Genomic DNA, 21,012 nt, shown 5'->3' on the forward strand with positions numbered 1-21,012 from the left:
GATGAGATTTGGATCCCATCAGGTGACAGTTGCTTCCAATGTAAGAAGCACCACCAAAATCTGCAGTACCACAATCTAAGAAATTACATTTCTCTAATACAAGACATTCCACCAAGGAATAATGCAGACCATGAGAAAGGCCATACCATAGTCCACGTTGGGTAATTCAATACACGTGAGAAACAGCCTGAAATTCTAATGAATATTGCTTCCATTATTTAGCCAGTTTGACTCTCACAGATAAAAAAGTGGATGATATGGCTGGTATGGAGTTGTCCAGGCCTTTATACTAAATATTTATATGAAATCATGACTTCTGTTCTAAGTTTCTTGTACTGTTTTCTCATGTACAAAGAGTTTAAATCATTGTTAAACTCTGGGTTGCATTTATTTCTGTGAGCCTCTTCTCTCGTGTTGAGAAAGAATTAGCCTAAATGATTGTCTATTGTCTCCCATGACGAGTTAAAAATAAAAGTGATTGTACAAGCTGGTTGTTTAGAGTTTCATTTAACCTGAAGGTACAGCATTCTCTGGCTGATGTGATGAATTCATCATCTGAATTGCCAGCAGCCACTGTGCATGTTCAGCATGTTTCCAGACAGGCTGAGCTCTCCAGGATTTGGCTGGTTTTTGACTTCCATTGTTATTAAGTAGTCAGGGATTGCATATGCCCCTGAATGAATATGGATAAGAATATGTATTTAGTTGGTACCATAAGGTGACATGACAGAGCTGGACAGATTCACTACAGTAAAAAAACCAACCAATCAAACAACCCAAAAGCCTGTTTATAATTTCAACAGTACCTTTTTTCCCTCAGTAGGCTCAAGTGAATTACACTGGTCTTATCCTTTCTAATGAAAACATATTAAAAAATCAAGACAAATATCTGTCTCTAAGACACCTGGGCACTTGTTCAGGTTTATGTACTTTATCAGGATTTTGGTCATATATAAATACATAAAGCCATTTAACAGCGAAAGTATTACCAAACATCCTCTGAGTTTACTCATCTATGTAAATTTTTCTCTAGGACAAGCAATATCTGTCCTCCTTATCCGCACTATGGTATTTACTATCTAGAAAGAGCAAGTTAAACTGCATGAATCAGACAGAAAGCAGCCAAGTGGTGGCGGGTGGCGGCTTTTTTTGTTTTAAATTACTGAAATCAAAGGGCTATGGTAGAGAGTCTATGTAAGCAGCTGTACAAAGTCTGGCTTACTCATCACACCACAGTGAGCAAATACTGCTCTGAGGTTTGGATTGTTATAAAGCCTGTTGTAAAGTCCTTCACATGAGCTAGCTGAAGCAGCATTTTATTTTTTAGAAATGTGAGTACATTTGACATTCCAGTTTTCCCTGTTGGAGTCAGCCTTTGTCAGTCACTTCTTCTGACAGAAGCGCAGGAAAAGAAAGAAGTATTAAGGAAAACACTCACAACTGTCTTATTGTGGGACATGAATTATAGGAGAGTAATATTTGCCAGTAGGTTTGTTGTTTGGGTTGGTTTTTTTTAATGGTTGAATGTGAAGCTGACTTTATTGAGAGTCTTAATTGCTGATATTTTACTTTGTGCATCCTGTCTGTAGAAAGCCAAATTTGACTTAGTATAATAGTTCAGGTACTGAATAATGAGATCAATGCAATAAAGAAATACATGAGTATATAAAGCTACTGTGATTTGTACTATTATGCAAGGTTTTATCTTTCTTCTGATCTCCTGGTAATCACAGCCCTAAAAGCTTTCAGACATCATATATCTTGCATGCATTAATTGAGTTTAAGCACAGAAAGATAAGGATGTAATTACAATAGAGCTTTTGAGCCTTAAGTAAAAAAATCCATCTATGGCAGCAGAAGCCTTATTTGCTAAAAGGCTGAAGACAAATGCCCAGAAACCCTATACTAATGCAAATGTCAAAGCATTCCACATTTTTACATGGGTTTTGTGCTAATATTTTTCTGACTTATTTGCAAAGCACTGGGGTTTCAGAGCATTCAACACAAAAACGGTTACATTCGCATCTGCACCTTGCAATACACACTCTCCTTTACATCTTCACCAGGACCTTTGCAACTGAAGTATTGCCAACACTTGGGAACATGTTTACTAATGTACAGACAAAGTGCCTGTGTCATTTCATAAACTGTTGCTCTCTTCCTGTTCCCTGTCGGTGCTAGCAGCTGTGGTCATTACACTTACTTACAGGGGAAGCTAATGGTTCACGCAATCATCTCTTCTACCAAGTAGTTTGTTGTTCAGCATTTTCACCTACTCTGAACAGTCCAAGGACTTCTACAGATGATCTTACCTGATGCACCAGTGGTTTTCTTTAGCCTTCAGGGGACAGTTACTTTTGTACCCTGAAATGCTAAATGGTATGCAGAAGTTTCCATTTTGAACTGAAGTGTAAGAAGAAGACTTTTATTTGTTCCTTAAAGACAAAATTAATATACAGTTTGCAATTACAGACCCACTTAGACCTATGGCTTACAAGTAAACATTACAGTACCCAAGATATACATTATATAAGCAAATACCCTCCAGAAGTAAACACGGAATGCGGCTGTTGAACAGTACAGAAGGTTTGTACGTAGAGAGGTAGTGGAAGTCAGTGGAGTAAATGTTGAATCCTTGTACATACAGAGACACATTAGACTTTTACTGCAGATTATATACAGTCATCCCCTGGGAAGCTAAAGTATTTTTTGAGGATCACATAGGTTCTGGCCAGAAATAAATGTCATATTGAAAGCTTCTGAACTTGCACAAAAGAAAGACACCCATTAGCTTCAAGCACCTAAAACCTCTAAGCCCTGAGACATTTTCACATTTTCAATAACTAACATGGCACCAGACTATAAATTTTTAAGGTCCTCTTTAAAAATGTCACCTAAAGTTATTATTAATTTCTCCTCCTCATTCAAGAGCTGTATTGCAAGTTTTCTGGGTAATGACTAGAAAGGGCTACTTTTGTTTAGATAGCTTAATCCTTTCTCTATTAATAGATGTCTCTAAACAAATGTTATCTGACCTTCTATTTCACGACAGAACTGGGTAAACTCAGCCACTCAGGAACATGCCTTTTGGTGCCTAGAAATATTTTATTAAAGTGCTTTTGAAAAGCAGGACTTTAGGGAAGGAGTAGCTTTGCACAAACATCTTAATACACGTGCTTAAGGAATGACTGAACTATTGTTATTACAACAGGGAGCTGTCAACACAGATAAACCCATGGAAGGATGCATAGAGGGTAATTCTGTGCTTTAAAACGCAAAAGTTTCTTCCAAGAGTATTTCTAGTCCAACTTCAAAAGATTTCTTCTGCCTACAGTTAAGATTTTCCTCATTATTAAAGATGATGTCTTTAAGAAAAATAGACTACTCCTCAGTTCTTTTGGGACTGTTTTTATGGGAAAGGCAGAATCTCAGTCAAAGTTACTAGGAACTCAAGACAAGAGCATTAACTTTCTACATCAAAAATCCAACTCATTCAGGAGCTAAGCTTTCACTGACTACAGCAGGAACTAGTCTGTAAATGCCAAGTTCTCTTTTATGGAGAAGTGTATCTGCCGAAGAAAAGTATGCTTTGTGTGGGGTTGTGGCGAATAAAGAAAAGGAAAGGATGGTCTGCATTAAAATCCTCTTCGATAGCCATGCAGAGCACAGCAATGCCAGCAGTAGCAGCTGCAGCTTCCGTGCCTTCCTCATTCACTTCCACAAAAGCTTTGTGGACAATTTTAGAGAGAAAGAGGTCACGTGCCCCTGACATTCCCGACAAGTCAGCCTTACCACTGTCAAATACATCCACCAAGCCCATAGCAGCTAAAGCTGATTTAAGGTCATAGCTTTCTTCTAGCCTAAACTTTGGCAAATGCACACGAACATCAGTGGAATACAGATGCTCTGGACATGTCCATTCCTGAAGCTTCTCTAAGGTAAGCTGCTTTTCCAGCTACAATTAAAGATAGAGATCATTACATATCACCTGTGTAGAAACGTTTCATTTTCAGTAACATTTACAAGGCTTTATAGAGCACTAAATAAGTATAAAGCAACTATACAAAAATGACAATACCCATATCTTTGATGGCTCCATATAGATCCTACAAATGCTATTAAAATTAAACAGAGGAGTGCAGTTTTTACTTTACAAAGTAATGCAGACATTTTCTTGCTGCAATGTACAGAAAGGAGAAACATACACTGATAGCAACTAAACCCAGTAATTCTTACTGTTTAATCTAACTAAATGGAATTACACAATTAACAACAAGTAACTAAACCAATCATCAGAGAGCTCAAAGCAGCTGATGAGTTCCTGGTCATTTAATGGAAAACAGTCTCATTACATCAAGGCTAAGAAAATGAGGACTTTCAAAGGTAATGAAAGAAAAGTTCTGTCATTAAAAATAAATATGCAAGGCAAGTTAATTCTCATAGTTAACTTTGGTTTTGCAGTCTTCCTCATGGTTCAGTTCAGCAAGCCAAAGGATACAAAGAAAAGCTATGAAACCAGAACACAACTTCTATTCCTGATGCAGCACATACACGTATTCTTTACTGCAGTGCTAGCAGAGCATTGTCTAAAGACATGCTCCATAGATATGGGGCTCTGAGAACATGGGTTCATTAAGGCTTTAGTTTTGAATGGCTGAAATTAATGTTAAATAACTATATTAGCTTAGATAGCTCACTTTCTGCAGACCAGTGGAGTTATCTTCAATGTCATCAGGTAACAGGATGATCATACTAAGTTCTTCTCCATCATAAAGCAGCTCTAAAACACGGATCTTCTCTTCAGGGATGTACCCAAAATGAAATTTATTTTTCTGATACATCATTTTCACTGTCTTTCTTTCATTCTGGATAGACAAAAGTTATCAAAAGTAACAGTTAAGAATAGGAAACAAGCAAGTTAAAAACTGTATTCTTGCAAAACTTTTCCTGCATTATATCAGTTGACTATAAAACTGTCTTTGTCGGACTCCTGACTGCCCATTTAATAACAATTTCTTCTCCAGACATGAGCTTTTATTAAATTTGGTTCTCCTTTGGCTTTTCTAGCATAGTCCTCAAAGAAATTATTTCTTTGAGTTGCCATATATTTATATTACTCTGGCCTCAAAAAGGACATTAAAAGTCAATACATATCAACTTTGGTCAGAATAAAGCAGATGACTGTATATAGTATCTTGTAAAGCTGTTAACATAAGCAGAATACAGAACAAGAAAATGGGGCTTAACCAAAATGAGCTATCATTTTAATACTGTTTACCTAACATCACAAACAGGCACACTTCACGGCAGCTGAAACTCTGTTAGTCACAGGCAGGGTCCTCCTAATCTATATGTGACAATTGTCTCAAATACTATTCTGGTAAGTGAGGTAAGAAATAGCTTCCTGAATACAGAAAAAAATACTAAAATCCATAAAAAACTCCTTGGGGTGAACTGAAAACATTCATTATAGACTTTCTGTTTACATTCCCTGGCAACGTTCAAAGCCAGGTTTGATGGGGCTTTGAGCAATCTGGTCTGATGGAAGGTGTCCATGCCCATGGCAGGGGGTTGGAACTGGATGATCTTTAAGGTCCCTTCCAATCCAAACCATTCTATGATTCTGTGATTTTTTAATTATTTTACCTGTAAGCAAAGCTTCACTTTAGCACCTGAATGATTTGACCTTTTTGTTAGATATACACTACCAAGACGTATCTGTATTACCTTATTTAACCGAAATGGCATGTCAGTGGTGTCAGCTTCTTTAAATTTCTCTGCCCAGTTCCCTTTGAAATAAATAGCATTCACCAGTACCAGCCTGGTCATGTTGTCAACAGAGCCTTCAGACAGCAGATTAAGGATTTTACCTTCAGAGGGGGCAGAAAAAAAGAGTCACAACAAAATCTTTTGACAAGGTGATGGCACATGAAACACACATGAAGCCATGTAAAACATACATGAAGAAACTAATACCTTGAAAATACTACAAACATAAAACTCTAGTTCATTCCTGTAATAAGGTATGTTTCAGTACCTGTCTCTTTACCTTTTCACAATACTTTTTAATAGTAAACACTGTCACTTTTGTTAGAATTAGATGAATATGTAATATTTTTAGCTTGAACTGCCACATATGACTCATCATACAAAAACTAGATAACACCCACAGTTAGGATTACTGGATTTAGAAATATATATATACAATATATACAGTATGCACCAGGACTGTCTAAAAAAGAGTCTCCAATTCAATGGTATAAATCCATGTTTAGGCATCTCTCCTGCACTCACTGGCCTCAACATAAACAATGAAAAAGTATCAGGACTTATGGAACTGTTTAAAAGTCTCATTTAGATATAACTGGGTTCTGTTAATACATCAAGTGAATATCCCAGGGCAAAATTAAACTGTTCTCAAGGTTGCAGAGAATAAAGCCTACTCCTGCTCCCAATGTATGAAACACTGCTGGTTACTTTATTAACCAAAGTCATTTACCTTCAGTTTTCTCTTCTACCCACTGGTTAATTTCTTTCCTGGCTTCATCATTAGCCTGAAGAAAATCAACTGTAGCCAAATCAGCTCCATAGAAGTTCTGAGTATTAGTCAGGAAATCCTAGATTTTGGAACGATAAGAATAGCTTTCACTGCATGCAGATAAGAAAACATCTCTTTATGCTGTAGATAAGGTGCATCTCAAACAGCTTATCACCTGCTCTGAGGTGGGGCTCTAATAGTATACTGCCTGGGGTGGGTCTGAGGTTTGGTTGGTTTTATTCCCCTCTCCGAGTAAGCCTCATAGTACATTTGCCACATATCATATACAGCTGATGGGGTGCTTACTGCAGGTGTTGCAACATTTACCTGTCATTCTCCTGAAACAGGCTCAAGCACAGCTATGATAAAACAAAGCATTCTGAAAGAGCTAAAGAGGGATAAAAATAGCAACCTAGGTTCAGACAAAGGTATAATTCACTGGTGAAGAGGCATCTTGGGCATCCCCTCCCTGATAAATGCAGTGTTTTAAAAACATTTAAGTAATGTTATACTAGACCAATGAAAATCCTAAAAAACTGATTGCAACAGAGACAGGGCTGGTTGCATCCAAAAAAGTTGATTGCAACAGACCCAAGAGCTTGTTGCATTCTAAAAAGCTGGTTGCAAGAGTAGGATGTTGTGATAGTTACTGTAAACTAAGAACCTAGACAAGTGGTATTTCTCTTGAGCCCAAGAGCAGCTGAACCAAACAAGCAATAAAAAGGGTTTGCTATGTAACATCCTTTAGGTGAGATGCACAGATGCCTACAGACATGGAAATGCATATGCATGTATGTAACACACTTGTCAACTGCCCAGCAACATTTAGAAATATACCTAGAAATATTTGTACTGCATAAACACTCAAATAGCTGCATTTTCCCACCAGCTTCCACCATGCCACCATGATCTGCACCAACATACCGGCAAAAAGGTGTAGGACTTCTCTCCAAAAAGCCGACTGGCAAGCCGTAGGAGATAGGGAGCATTGCTTCTGTTTATATCCATAGTCAGAGTCTGAAATCTTGAGTGAATATCTTCAACTTTGTCAAAATAAAGTGTCTGAAATAAAATAAGTGAACTAGCTGCTGCTAATACTGTCTTAAAAGAACAATACAGTATATTTATATTTGATCCAGAAGACAGGTAGATTGAAGAAAGGCAAAAGGCTGAAAGCTGCTTAGCGACTTCTGTAAACCTTGAAAAAAATTAATGAAACAGTTTCTTGGTGCTACTCACTCATCAGCCACTTGTATTAGGCTCCTGGTTTACAGACAGTGACAGCTGAAGCTGTTGATCGTAACCCCCAGTCCCATCCATGTAATACCTGCATGCCTCCCCTCCATGGACCATGGGGCACAATGACATTCTCAAGTGTGGTATTGAAGAGAGATGATGCCAATAGAGGCACTTTGGTTTTCTTGCTTCCCCCTTTGGCCCAACAGAACCTGAGGTTTTGCTTTACAGAACATACAGTCAAAAACAGCACAGGTGACGTCTCAAGAAAACTTAGAACAATTATCTTTCATGGTTTTATGAAAATATAACTGATATAAATCTATGAAACTGTATCATCTTAAAAATCAAATTCATTACTGCAGTTTCTTTTCACCAATACCTCCTTTCCCACAGGCAAGCTGGCTGGCCAGGGCTCACAGATATGACAGCAGTAGCTGCAAGACCTCACTGACAGGGAAGGCTACCCCAAAGCAGGGATGTTCACATTCAAACTTACACCACCTATTCCTCAGTAGGGACAATTGCTGTGATACAGCCATCGGACTCAAAGGAAAACCCTTCTTTTATCTCACTGGGTTTTCACTCAGGCCTTGCTGTCCACCCTTATGCAAGCTGTGTTGTACAAATGAATAACTAAGCAAAAACATCGTGGGGTCACAATAGGATTATGATCATGGAAACAAATTCGTATATGCTTGAGAATGGCCCTTGACAGTTACCAATCGCTACCTCCTTAATTAGCTATGTTCTCATAAGCAATGCTTTATGGTACAGGAACATGCATTACTAAAGGTAACTATGTTGAAATATATTTTTCCCTCAAGTTCCTTTTGCATGACTTCTGCTGTCAGTAAGTTTATCGTAGGTGGGGCTGTCAGTTTGATTACATGAAATATATGTTCAAAGTCTGTTTGTACAAGTAGTGAGACTTTTATTGTCTTATTCAGTAGGCATCAACTCAACAGTACTAAACAGGTCCTCCTCAAGTCCAGAATACAAAGGTGAAATTGTTCATAGGCAAACACATGACGGTGACTGCAATGAGAAGCCTCATACGCCCTTCTTTGTGCTAGCAGGCATTAGCCTAATCAGGAGGGAAAATAACAGTGACTAAGTCGCTTCCATGCAGGAGGGCCCATGGGAAGCTGGTGCACTCCTATGTACACCATTTTTGCAATTTGTAATCATATTTTTTAAACTATACTACCTAACCTAAGGCTGTGGTGAGAATAAGCATGAGGGCTCAGCTAACCCAAGATACTGGAGTGCTTAACTGTTTACTGAGATACTACTAGCATCACAGTGTATCATCATACTTGTAACACTTTACATATAAAACTATGTATTACTATTGTGCTTCTTACAAAATACACATTGGTACTATTAGCAATAAGCATACTGTTGGTGACCTTGTACTACAAAGCAGGAGTTCTGTGTCAAAATGCCTCATGAAAACTAAGCTGCTGGAAACTCCAATCAATTTAAATGGAGACTGATTAATTAGTGAAATTAGTTTCCTACTTCAAGAATTAATAAGTGAAATTAAATGAGAAACAAGGGTCATAGAAAACACGGAAAGCAGGCTCTGGAGCAGGGCAGGAAGAAGGCAACTGCAGAAAAGAGCCCAAGGAATACTCAGTGAGCATGACAGAAACCTTGTCCTGAGCATGTAAAAACACCACAAACCTTTCATCTTCTTTCTGCTAAACCACAACAATCTTTAATGGAAATAAAATATAAAGCCAAAGGGAATATTTATTTCTTACTAACCTTCAGCACCTGTGCCTCTGTATTACCTTTGGACCCTAAAAGGACCATGGCCAGAGCAGCAGAGATGCTGAGGGGAGAGAAGAAAATGTTGCCTGTTGGGTTGGTCTCATTAAACCTTCTGAGTAGATCAAGTGCAAATCTGCTGTTGGCATTACACAGAGTCTCCATGGTTACAGCTGAAAACAAAAAACATCGGTGAGGACACTGGGAAACATTTGTCAAAAACCAAACCTAACCTTGTGTGACTCACAGAGTAAAGGCTGGATTAATCTGGTTGCAGCTGGGTACAAAAACAGCAAGAATTTCACTGTCAATGCATCTTCTTCAAAAACAAGCATTATATATATATTTATTTTTTCCCACATGTATCATATATCCCAACCTTCCCTATCATGCTAACTTTAAAGACATTATTTAAAAAGATTCCTTGCCTTCTAAATTGAAACTGGAAGTATGTGTGCTGGCAGGATTGCAAATGAAATTCCTTCAGCCTCACAGACTCCACATACCCCGGAGAGCTCACTCATGCTGTTTCCCCCCGACTCTTCTACTCAAATCCTGCAGAGCGGACATTCACAATAACTGCTCAGGGTCACTTTTCAGCAAGCTGACCCTCTTCATGCCACAAAAAGGTGTCAATGCTGCCAAAGGCTTAGGCACACACTTACCTTTAGCAGTGTAAAGCGCTGCTATCTCCACCAGCCTGCTCTGCCCCGAACAAATGAACTACCTGCGTGCCTCAGCCAGCCAGATACAAACCTGAGCCCCAGCAGGCCTGGGCAGCCCCTGACGCACAGGCAGAGCCCCGGGGTGTTGTGAGCTGAAGGTGACATACCGGTTATCAAAGGCAGAAGTGAAGCACAGAACTGACAGAGCTTCAGGCCTCACACTGCCCAGCCAGATCAGGGATTAATTTTGGTGAGATGCTCCCTAGGATGCCCTTGGAGCAGGATGGAAGGCACGAGGGCTGGGTCAGGAGCGAAAACCTACACACAGGCTAGCGGCAGCACTGCTTGAGGTTGGAAAACCTTCCTGCTTCTCTCTGCTTGCTTGCAGCAGGACTTTTGCATTTGGCGGTTCCTAGCTTGTTTCCTCAAGGAGTTCCATTTTGCATCTGCCGCAGCAACCAGGGCAGCTGCCCAACGATATTGTCACTGATACTGTCCAACTACATGGAGGAGTCTGCACAGTCTTTCTACAGGAACTGCAAAATAACACTGCTTGCACCACCAGACGGACAAATGCCCTGCATCTTTGCAACGTTCTTTTATCTAGCTTTATGATAAATAGCCCAATACAAAACAAAAAAATCCAAACACAAATCCAAAAGCACATATACTTTTAGTTCCACTTACTGACATCGCCGCACCGTGCGGCCGGTTTCACTGAAGCCATCCGATTTACAGCCCCCCTCCCGCCCCGACCGAGGCTGCCCGAGAAGTGCACACCGCCCAGCGCAGACCCCACCGCCGCGGAAGGGAGACACGGGGCGTCCCGTTATCGCCCCATTCACGTCAAAACACCCGGAGGGGGGGGCTGAGGCGAAGCCTGCCCTGACCCCCTCTCGCCCCGCAGAGCCCCAGCACAGCCCAAGACAACTCGCCTATCTGCCTGCCCGTGCCGGCGCGGAAGGAAGCGTGGGGACCCGCCGGGCGCGGCGAAGGCAGGAGAGAGGCCGCGAGGGGCGGGAGCGCGGCCCCGGAGCAGGGCTGGGTGTTCTCACCCAGGAGGGAGGGAGCTTGGTTGAAACCCGACTCTCCCCACTCGGTCAGTGCAGGATCGGAGGGCTCTACCTCATGGGACAAGCGCCGAGAGCCCGCCCAGGGTATGTGTCTGGGAGTCCTAGTGTTGCCTGGTAATAACAGTAATAAAGCTTTCTGGTGAATGAAGTGCAGGGCTGTTGTGAATCCTTATATTACTTGGTACAAAACTGCTTAATCAGAAATTGCCTCGCACACTAAGCTCTGTGCACCAGTCCTCACTGACACATACGTGCAGTAGTTACTAGAAATGGGTAAGTCAGGGCCGTTACTTAATGCCACACTTTAGTTCCACTAGCTGCTGTTTCCAAATCAAATCAGTTATACCCTTTGCCTAGAGACCACCTTACCCAGGTGTCCTCCCTCCACACTGCCCTGCTGATGCTCAACATCTCAGTCAGAGATTTTTAATGCAAGGAACATAACAGCATGGAAGGGCCTCCTGGGCTTAACCTGATTGTTTTCTCCATCAGGCCACCAGGAACCCACCCCACTGTGGCTTTGGGAGAAGAACACTAGCCCTGTATTAAAGTTCAGACATATTCCACCCCTCAAATCACATAGCACTTTCATTTCCCTCACCCCAGACAGCCCAGTTACAGTGCACTGAAATAAGCAGTGCAATCTAGCACCATTTGGATGACAATCAAATGCCTTGGAGTTGTGCATAAAAAGGTAACAGTGCAGTCTTGCGCAGAAACAGCCTTTGATGGAAAGGCTGTCTACTATAAAAATCTTCACAATGCCAACACCAAATGCCATGGCAATCTAAATAAGCACCGCCGGACCGCAGTACTTGGAGAACATTTGGAATTCATTGTCAAACCCAGCAAGTACCCAGAAGCTCGTTGTACCCTATCAAGAGGTAACTGGGTTTCTTCATACTACAGATTCAAGAAATAAAAGCATAATTTACGGTTAAAGTCTCACAGCACTTCTTTTATTATTTTAGAAACAGAAACAGCAAAACAAAACAGTAACTATATTAGGAAAGCTATTTCAGCTGTATCTTTGGTATTATACAGTTGCATTAAAATGTTTACGAAATAACGAACAGGAAAGATCTATCACAACAGCAGAAAGTCTTTGTTATTTAAATATTGCATAGGGACCATATGCTTTTTCATTACATTCTTTAAAGCACTAGGAACAGCTGATAGGTTATAAACTCAGGTGTCCTGTGCTGATAAAACACTTCTCACTCCATGATTACCCTACAAGGACACCTGGTACAAAGCCATATTTTTATTCCCATTCTTGCCTAAGTGCTTGTCCAGTTATTATCCAAAAACCCTATTTCATTAGGTTACTTAGCAACACTTGGAACAGGCTGCTAAAGGCTCCTTTCATCTCTAGGGAATGTATCAAGAGATTAAGTGGATGAGTCTGGAAGGAAAAGAAATAAAAAATAAGACAGGATGGGAGAAAAAAGAGGGAGGGGAGCTGAAGACATGCTCCAGCCTTGTCAGAACCAAATTAACACCTTCTTTGCCAGTGGGAAGTCACCGCCCAACTCTACCAGGTGGCCACAGAAAGTAAAGCCGAAATGGGAACTGCAAGGAGGGAGGAAGCACTGGCTGAGCCAGTGGGATGTTTCTTGTGTCAGCAAGAAGTTAAGGCATCTCTGTACTGAGGTGCACAGGCTAAGAGTTGATTCAGATGGCACTGGCTCCGTGTATCTAAGTAGCTCTCTCATACTATCAAGCCTGAGATGAAGACCACAGAACTAGACTCAGGCAGAGCTGAAAGAGACAGCGCAAAAACAGTAGCCCTATTCCAAAGAAAGTTACTGTGCAATGGCAGCCAAGACATCTCCTTTCTAGGGAGAACAAAATCTCCCACAGAACAAAATGGTGGAAGTTTTGTTGTGCCGGATGAAGAAAAGGAAGGGATGATCTGCAGTGAAGTCTTCAACAATCATCGCGCAGCGCATAATCATCACTCCTGCTGTAGCAGCTGCTGCTTCAGTGCCTTCTTCATTGACTTCCACAAAGGACTTGTGAACCACTTCTGAAAGCACCAGCTCATTGCCAGCTGAAATCCCTGAGAAGTCTGCCTTCCCTAAGTCAAACGCATCAGGCATTCCCATGCTGCTCAGGAGGGGTTTCAGATCATAATTTTCTTCCAGTTTAAATCTGGGTAAAGACACCTTCACCTCTGTGCATTCCATCGCTTGTGGATTGAGCCAATCTATCACCTTCTCATACGTGAGTTCTCTTTCCAGCTAAAGAAAACCCAGATATTTACATAATTAGACAGTTTTACTCAGCCATATGTAGTAATTACTGTGTTTGTTTATACAGTGCATAACATGCATCTTTTTTCCAGGGTTTAGAGCATCTCAAGCTAGAAATACAAGTTCTACTTCTCATTAGAGAACTACAGCTTGAGCGAAGATCAATCCCACATGCTTTTTGGTAGATACAATAAGGATCAGTCCCTTCCATGTAAAGCTTACTTTTATAAAATGTTAGATTGGGCACTTTGTACATTTTGCATATGGGAAAGCAAAGGCAGAGAAGAACTAATGACAAGTTCCCAAAGAAACCAAACCCAGTTCCTCTATTTCTTAACCAGAAGATCCTCCTTTGGGTTGACAGGCTGATGAAAAAGTCTGCTCACAATGCCCCTTGCAGTCAGTGTTAGAAAACCTTATTAATAAATTCTTGTCGAGGGCATGAAATAGCCAAAAAAAAAAAAAAAAAAAAGAGTCGTATCTCCACAACAGAAGAGATCCTACATTTTCCTGTGAGCTTGTATCTCCGGAAGTAGGCAGGGACAACCTGCCAGCTGTTCAGAAAAGAAGATCTATGGGACAAGCTATAGGACTTCCTAAGAGCTTCCCCAACACCCCTCTCACCACATATGCTCCTCAGCCCACCATGCCCTCACCATAACCACAGCTAACATCTGTTGCTGAGGAGGGTCAGGTCTTCAGCTGGTGCTGAGCACCAGTGACATAACAGCTCTGGAACTGAACTGCAGTTCTATATGCAATATCAAACTTTCTTCCCCAGAAGGACACAGACTTGCATTTATCTCAACAACTTACACTTTCCAAGCCAGTGGATCCATCCTGAATTGCATCAGGGAGCAGGATAATCATGCTGAGCTCATTACCGACATAAGGGAGCTCAAGGATTTTGGTCTGCAAGTCCCAAATATAGGCCATGTTAAACTTATCCTTCCTGCACATCATCTGCACGGGTCTGGTCTCTTCCTAAAAGTAAAGAGATGTCAACAAGTAGTACTGAGTGAGTATACTGGTCTCAAAATACAAAGCAGGCATCCAGTTACTCAGGGCTTTTAATAATTTGACTAAAGAGAACCAAACACACCACAGAGCTCAGCCTCAGCACTGCCTTTTGTGAAGAAGTAAGGATCCCCAAGACTTAATTTTTAGTTACCAATGTGGAAATTTCTGTCAAGTTTCCTTTAAGGCAAAAAGGCAAAGACATGTTTGTTCTCTTAACAACTAGTGACAAGCACTAAACAGAGCTGGTAAGAAACAGAACCCATGTTCCTTGCTTTAAATGAATGCAGAGCTGTTTCAATGTAGGTATTTTCATTTTTAGTCTATGTGGCTCCCAGTGCTGTAACAAAGAGAAATTAAAATATTTTAAAATTACATTAAAAATACTGGGAAATGGAGAACATTATTTTGAATTCTTAAGTCACATGGATAGTAAGAAGGGGTAAGATTTTTCTCCTAAATTTCATTCTCCAGTATCTCCTTCCATTTTCACATGGTACATCAGCTACTATAATTCAATTAATTATTTAATATCTTTTCCATTCAGAGCTTCATTACTTTCTCCTTTACTTTCAAGAAATAACCATGTAAGTAGTTGGGGTTTTTTGTTGTTTGTTTGTTTTTTTTTTTTTAAGTAAAGGCCATTGAAACAATGCTCACACAGAATATGGCAGAAATTATCTTGCAGCAGCAACACATGAAAAAGATAGCAACCTTTTAGTATCTGAAGGGGGCCTATAAGGACGCTGGAGAGGGACTCTTCATTAGGGACTGTACTGACAGGACAAGGGGTAACGGGTTAAAACTTAAACAGGGGAAGTTTAGATTAGATATAAAGAAGAAGTTCTTTACTGTGAGGGTGGTGAGGCACTGGCACAGACTGCTCAAGGAAGTTGTGAATGCTCCATCCCTGGCAATGCTCAAGGCCAGGCTGGACAGAGCCTTGGGTGACATGGTTTAGTGCGAGGTGTCCCTGCCCATGGCAGGGGGGTTGGAACTACATGATCCTTTCCAATCCTAACTATACTATGATTCAATGATTCTATGAATAAGCAAAGAAAAGGCCACACAGCACATGAAAATCATTTTGTTGCAAGAGGTGCAAACATCAGAGAAGTAATGTCACAGGATGCTGGATGTTAATGTAACTCCTTCCCACTGGGCACATTGTAAGACAGCTATCTTAAAACTTCTGGTTACACCTCAGACTGCCAATTGCTCATTTGAGTCTACTCAACACAGTTCTGCAGGTCATCAGTGGCTAGTCATTAGCAGGATGAAAATACAAACTTTATCCATTAAGTTTTACGATGAAAGAGACTTGCAGTTCTCTATGTGTCTAAAAGCAAGTACCTTGGGTAAGCCAAGGCAGCATTCCCAAATCCTACATCTTAACTTTCTCCAATAGTTCTCTGGATCCCTTTCCTAGTTTCAGGACATCCTAAGTCTGTACTAGTCCAAGGAAAAGAAAATTGAATAGTATGCCTGGATACCATGCTAGCTTTTTCCACATGCTTCAACAGTGAGAGAGCAAGGCAGCAGGAACCAGGCCAGTCCAGTGGTTTCTGAAATGCTGCAGTAGGGAGTATGAGGCGAGCAGCAACATTCCCTAATTGAGAAGTGGTATTAGCAGTTCAAGCTAGTATGTTTCATCACTGGGGAAGGGATGGTTTGAAGTCAGGCAGCAGGGCTTTACTTTTGAATAGTGTTTATTTTAAGCAGGGCAGTTAAGGAAGTCATGTTACCAGTTCTTGCTAGTGACATCTGGAGGCAGACCCAGAGTTTGAGGTGACCCTGAGGGGCAGTCATGGCCTGCTAATGATAGCAGCCAAGGCTTCTTCAATAGCACTGATATACTTCTAAAAGCAAGTATAGCATAGAGATCTTCAAAGAAGACTTATTTTTAAGTTTACATTTGTTCTGGATCAGTTCAGTGGTAGAAATGCAGGGCGGAAGGGAAGGGAGGGAAAGCAAGCAGTGACTGAAGACTTACAAGTTTTGCACACACGTAACTGCAGCTTTCTACCTACAACCTAAAGGAAAATTTCTTTTCTTATCCTCACCAGTTTTATCATGAAATAATGAAGTTCACAAACTTCCGTGAAACTGTTCACAACCCGCAAATAGCATGGCAGCTTTACCCAACTGTTCTCTTCAGTTCTGAGTTCTGTAACTACGTAGAGAGCTATTTCTCTCAAACAAACAAGGGCAAAAGAAGAGACAGAATGAAAGAAATACTTCATTGTTATATTAAAGTTTCTAGTAATTATGTGAAACAACAGAAACTAAACAAAGAGTGCTCATATTCAAGTGAGAGGATATAAGGCATTTCATACAGCCTACACAAAGTAACCCTGCTTGCATGAATTTTTTTTCCTGTCTTCAAATTTAAATGTATTCATTTCGGAGTGCTTCAGAGTAACAGTGCATTTTAGCACATCATACCTTGTTTATCTGAAATGGCACTTCTGCTGTCCTCTCTTTGTCAAACTGCTTTGCCCAGTTGCCTTTGAAATAGATGGCATTCACCAACACAAGTCTGGTCAGTGAATCGAGAATACCCTCTGCCAACAGGTTCTGAATTTTACCTTTACGATACATAGGGGGAAAAAAAAAAAAAAAGGAATTTTTTTAACAGTTTGACATGTATCTAATTATCTAATATAGTACCTAGTCTGTAATTAATATAGATGAGAGAATTATGTACCAAACAGAGCATGAGCTCAATGTTACTGTATCTTGAAACAGCTCTTTACTCAAGCCAGGGCTGACATTAAATAAAACACAGCATCTTGCAAAACACTCACCTTCAGTCCTTTCCTCTACCCAGCCATTTATTTGTTTTCTGGAATCCTCCCAAGCACGCATGAAGTCAGTCTTTTCTAGTCCAGCATGGTAGGATTTCTGACTCAACTCTACAAATGACTAACATGGACATTCAGAATAGCTTTTCAACAACATTTTACTCTCATTCAGCTGCAGATGATTCCTAAACACACCAAGAAAATCTGCCCACTCTTCTCCCCCAGCTTCATATTGAGCCATTGAAGTTTTGCTTTCACATTCCTATTAGGTTTTATACCACCTATTTGAACTCCACTGTATGTTAAGTCACATGCTAAAGTTCTACGTAACTTAACTGAAAACTGATGTAGCTAGGATTTTTGGTTGGCTGGTGTTTGTTTTTTATTTCAGTGAGAGAGCATATAATTTCGTAAGCTGCTCTCGACATAAATTTCATTGTTAAACCTCCCAAGCTAATAGAAAACTCTTCAGAAGGTAAACTGATTTTTCTTAGGAAAAAACCCATACCTTCTGTCTGATTTAATATACCGAGATCTTTATTACACAGATGCAAAGTTTTAAACTACAACCCATGTAAGTTTTATCTATTAGACAGATGAAACACTACCGTTCTTTATTCTTCATAATCATCATAAATTATTCCCCAGCGGGGAGGCTAGGGAGGGAAAGGGAAAGAGAGAAGGAAAGTAGAGCCTTTTATCTTCTTGCTCTTAGGGAATCATCTAAAGGAACTCATGTAACACAGTACCTACTATCCTTAGTTAGATCTTCTGATAAGGAAAATCTTTTTGGTCATTTATTCCTCTCAGTAAGATCTTTGGATGGCTTATGTAACAGAGGAACTACAAAATACTGCCCATGCTGAATAGGAATGACAATTCTTTTGTATATTTACACACTATCAAGGGAAAAGAGGTATGTCAACTATTTGTCCCACAGCCAAAAATATGAAGATCATGGAATCATGAAGAATTAGGAGTCTGAAGGATTTCATAGTGCTTTGCACAAGTTGTGCACTTGGGTCACAGGTTACGCAAAAGGAGCTTCTCCACCAAGTTCAGACACCAGGCTCTGGCATAACCTACTGCATTAGTATGTGTCAGCCCAGAAAAACTGGAAAGTAAAATCCAAAGCCTGCCTTAGACCTCTGAAGGAAATAGGAAGCCAATACATTATACTAAAAAATTACACAAATTTAATGGTTACTTACTGAGAGAAACTCAAATGTCTTTTCTCCATAAAGTCGGTTAGCAGTTCTCAGTATATATTTGGTGTTTGGATCATTAATTTCAGAGAGAAGTGACTGATACCCATTGTGAGCATCCTCAGCTTTTTTCAGAGAAAGCACCTGTAGAAAGACAAACATCCTCAGCAAGAGTCCATGCCCTCCCTAAACACGCTTGCTTCAACACGATTTTTTTCTTAATGACTTTTGGGGTTAAAAACTGACTTGGAGACAAAAGATTTTTCATCAAGCCTCCCATCTGGAGCTTATCATGCAAGTCACACATGATGCACCCAGACAAGTGTTGTACAAGTATTGAATTAAGGAGCAGAAGAGTCAGTACTATTTAGTTTCCTTCACTCAAGCCAAGCACTACAGGGTTGCAAAATCATCAAGGTTGGAAGGGACTTCTGAAGATCACCTAATACAACCCCCCTGCTTAAGCAGGGCCACCTACAGCCAGTAGCCCAGGACCACATCCAGATGGCTCCAAGAATGGCAACAATACTATTTGAAAGGAATTTCCACACATTTAAAAAAAACCCCAAACCCTATGTGTTTATACTCCTTTTCCACTTCCCAAAATAGGCATACATAGGAACAAAAATGACTGATTATACTTCCAATAGTCAGTTGCATATGTAAAAAATACACCAAGTGGTATTTGCCACCTGAGCAAATTTAAAAAAATGTTAAGCCTGGCTACATTTTCAAAACATGTACAGTGTGATATTAAGCAAAAAGAACATCCTGGAAGAAAGTATTTCATGTAGCTAGATTCATCAAACCTATACAAAAAATCCCAGGTAACTCTTAATGACAGACTGAAGGAAGATCTGTCTCAGAAGACCAAACATAAAAAAACCACACACAAAACTAAACAGGAACCTCTGAATTTCATACCAAAGAAAGGCCCTCCTATAAAACCAATAAAACCAGGTACTGTTTACATACATACCAAATAAAGACCTCTGCGCTCTGAGACCAGAATGACAATAATAGTTTAGCAGAAGTTCATGTCACAGTCTGTAATACTGATCTGCTGCTCATATAGTCCCATCAAATTCAATACACTAGGTTTATTGAGACATACCTTTACTATTTGGGCTCCAGTGTTACCTTTTGAACCCAGCAAAACCATAGACAATGCAGAAGAAATACTAAAAGGAGAAAAGAACAGATTCTGCCCACTTCTGTTCTCACACAGCTTTCTTAAGAGGTCGAGCGCAAAAGCGGTATTTGCTGCACAGAGGCTATCCATGGTTCAGAGCCTGGGAGATAAAATATAAAACAAGAATGGCTCAAATTTATTCTAATATAAACTGACAATTTAGTCTTTTACATTTCCCAGAATAAACTACGCAGAAAATGTCACAATTAGATTGGAAAATTATCAACTCACTGAAAAACTGATTTGGTGGAACAAGCACCTTAAATGCTATAGTAGGCACTTAAGTTATTTTGGTGATTTATTGTTTGCTTTTGTATTTAAATCCTATACCTATAAGAGAGATAGCAATTCCCACCTGTGTCATTAGACTCTTCACTATGTAAATAATACTACATCTTTTGAGACAATCAGATACAACAGTATTTTGTTTAGGATTTATCGAAACAAGTCTCTTTTGACCTCACACAAAGACAGTTATCTGCCTTTACAAGAAAACCAGAGCAAAAGACTAGGTATCACAACAGCAGAATTATAAACTCTTACCTTGTCTAAGTCTATGTATCTTCAGTATTACCTTCAGCTTACTGATACATGTGCATGCTGTGTTTCATACCTAACAGCCACTCTGGCAGATGTCTGCAGAATTACTTGACCTACAAGATTAAAAAGAAAAAAAAAAAAAAGTTACTTGGTCAGCATGACGGTTACTGTAATTTCCTCCTGTAGTACAAAGAAAAATCAAAGTCCATTTCAGTTCATTTTATTGCCTGCAACACAAAAACACACATACACACACACACACAAAAACCCCAACCCTGCTTATAGATAACTTTATGGGACACACACAGTGCAACATATGTAACTTGTATATACATAGTGTATATCAGGCATGTGTATGCCCGATATACATTACATACAGCAGATGTGCAGGCAGCTAACCTGAGACTAAACCACACACCTACAAACTGAGCAATAAATACTAGAATTCTGACTGAACTGTAGCATCACCAGACATTGTAAACTATCAGTTGGTAGTAATCTGCATTTTTTTCCTTCCGTTAAGGCAGAGCCTACTGTTGATACGTTGCTACAAAATAAAAAGCCAACACTTAATTCATATCACTGACTCATTATCTTAAAACATTAGGTGGAAAAGTCAAGTTTCTACACGTATGATTTTCCAAATAAGAAAATTTTCTGCTAGTAGCTCCACTATAAACAGTAGTAACTTTTCTCCTGTTTCTCTTCTCC

General features: G+C 40.0%; 1 protein-coding gene across 1 annotated transcript; it reads right to left on the reverse strand.

Annotated features, from left to right (window-relative positions):
- Positions 1 to 3,553: 3,553 nt before the first annotated feature.
- On the reverse strand, positions 3,554 to 20,878 carry LOC308216974 (uncharacterized protein; the record flags this gene model as incomplete). Its single annotated transcript, XM_080609675.1, has 16 exons — positions 20,305 to 20,878; positions 19,684 to 19,861; positions 18,576 to 18,713; positions 17,368 to 17,485; positions 17,006 to 17,148; positions 14,360 to 14,527; positions 13,138 to 13,531; positions 13,006 to 13,049; positions 12,145 to 12,191; positions 10,903 to 10,976; positions 9,548 to 9,723; positions 7,463 to 7,600; positions 6,500 to 6,617; positions 5,728 to 5,870; positions 4,698 to 4,865; positions 3,554 to 3,955 (listed from the first exon to the last, which is right to left on the reverse strand). The coding sequence occupies exons 2-16, from the start codon at positions 19,849 to 19,851 to the stop codon at positions 3,554 to 3,556; spliced, it is 2,439 nt and encodes an 812-aa protein (XP_080465801.1). The 5' UTR covers positions 19,852 to 19,861; positions 20,305 to 20,878.
- Between the last annotated feature and the right edge of the window lie 134 nt (positions 20,879 to 21,012).

Source organism: Psittacula echo (genome assembly GCF_963264785.1).
Source record: "Psittacula echo genome assembly, chromosome: 2".
NCBI lineage: Eukaryota > Metazoa > Chordata > Aves > Psittaciformes > Psittacidae > Psittacula > Psittacula echo.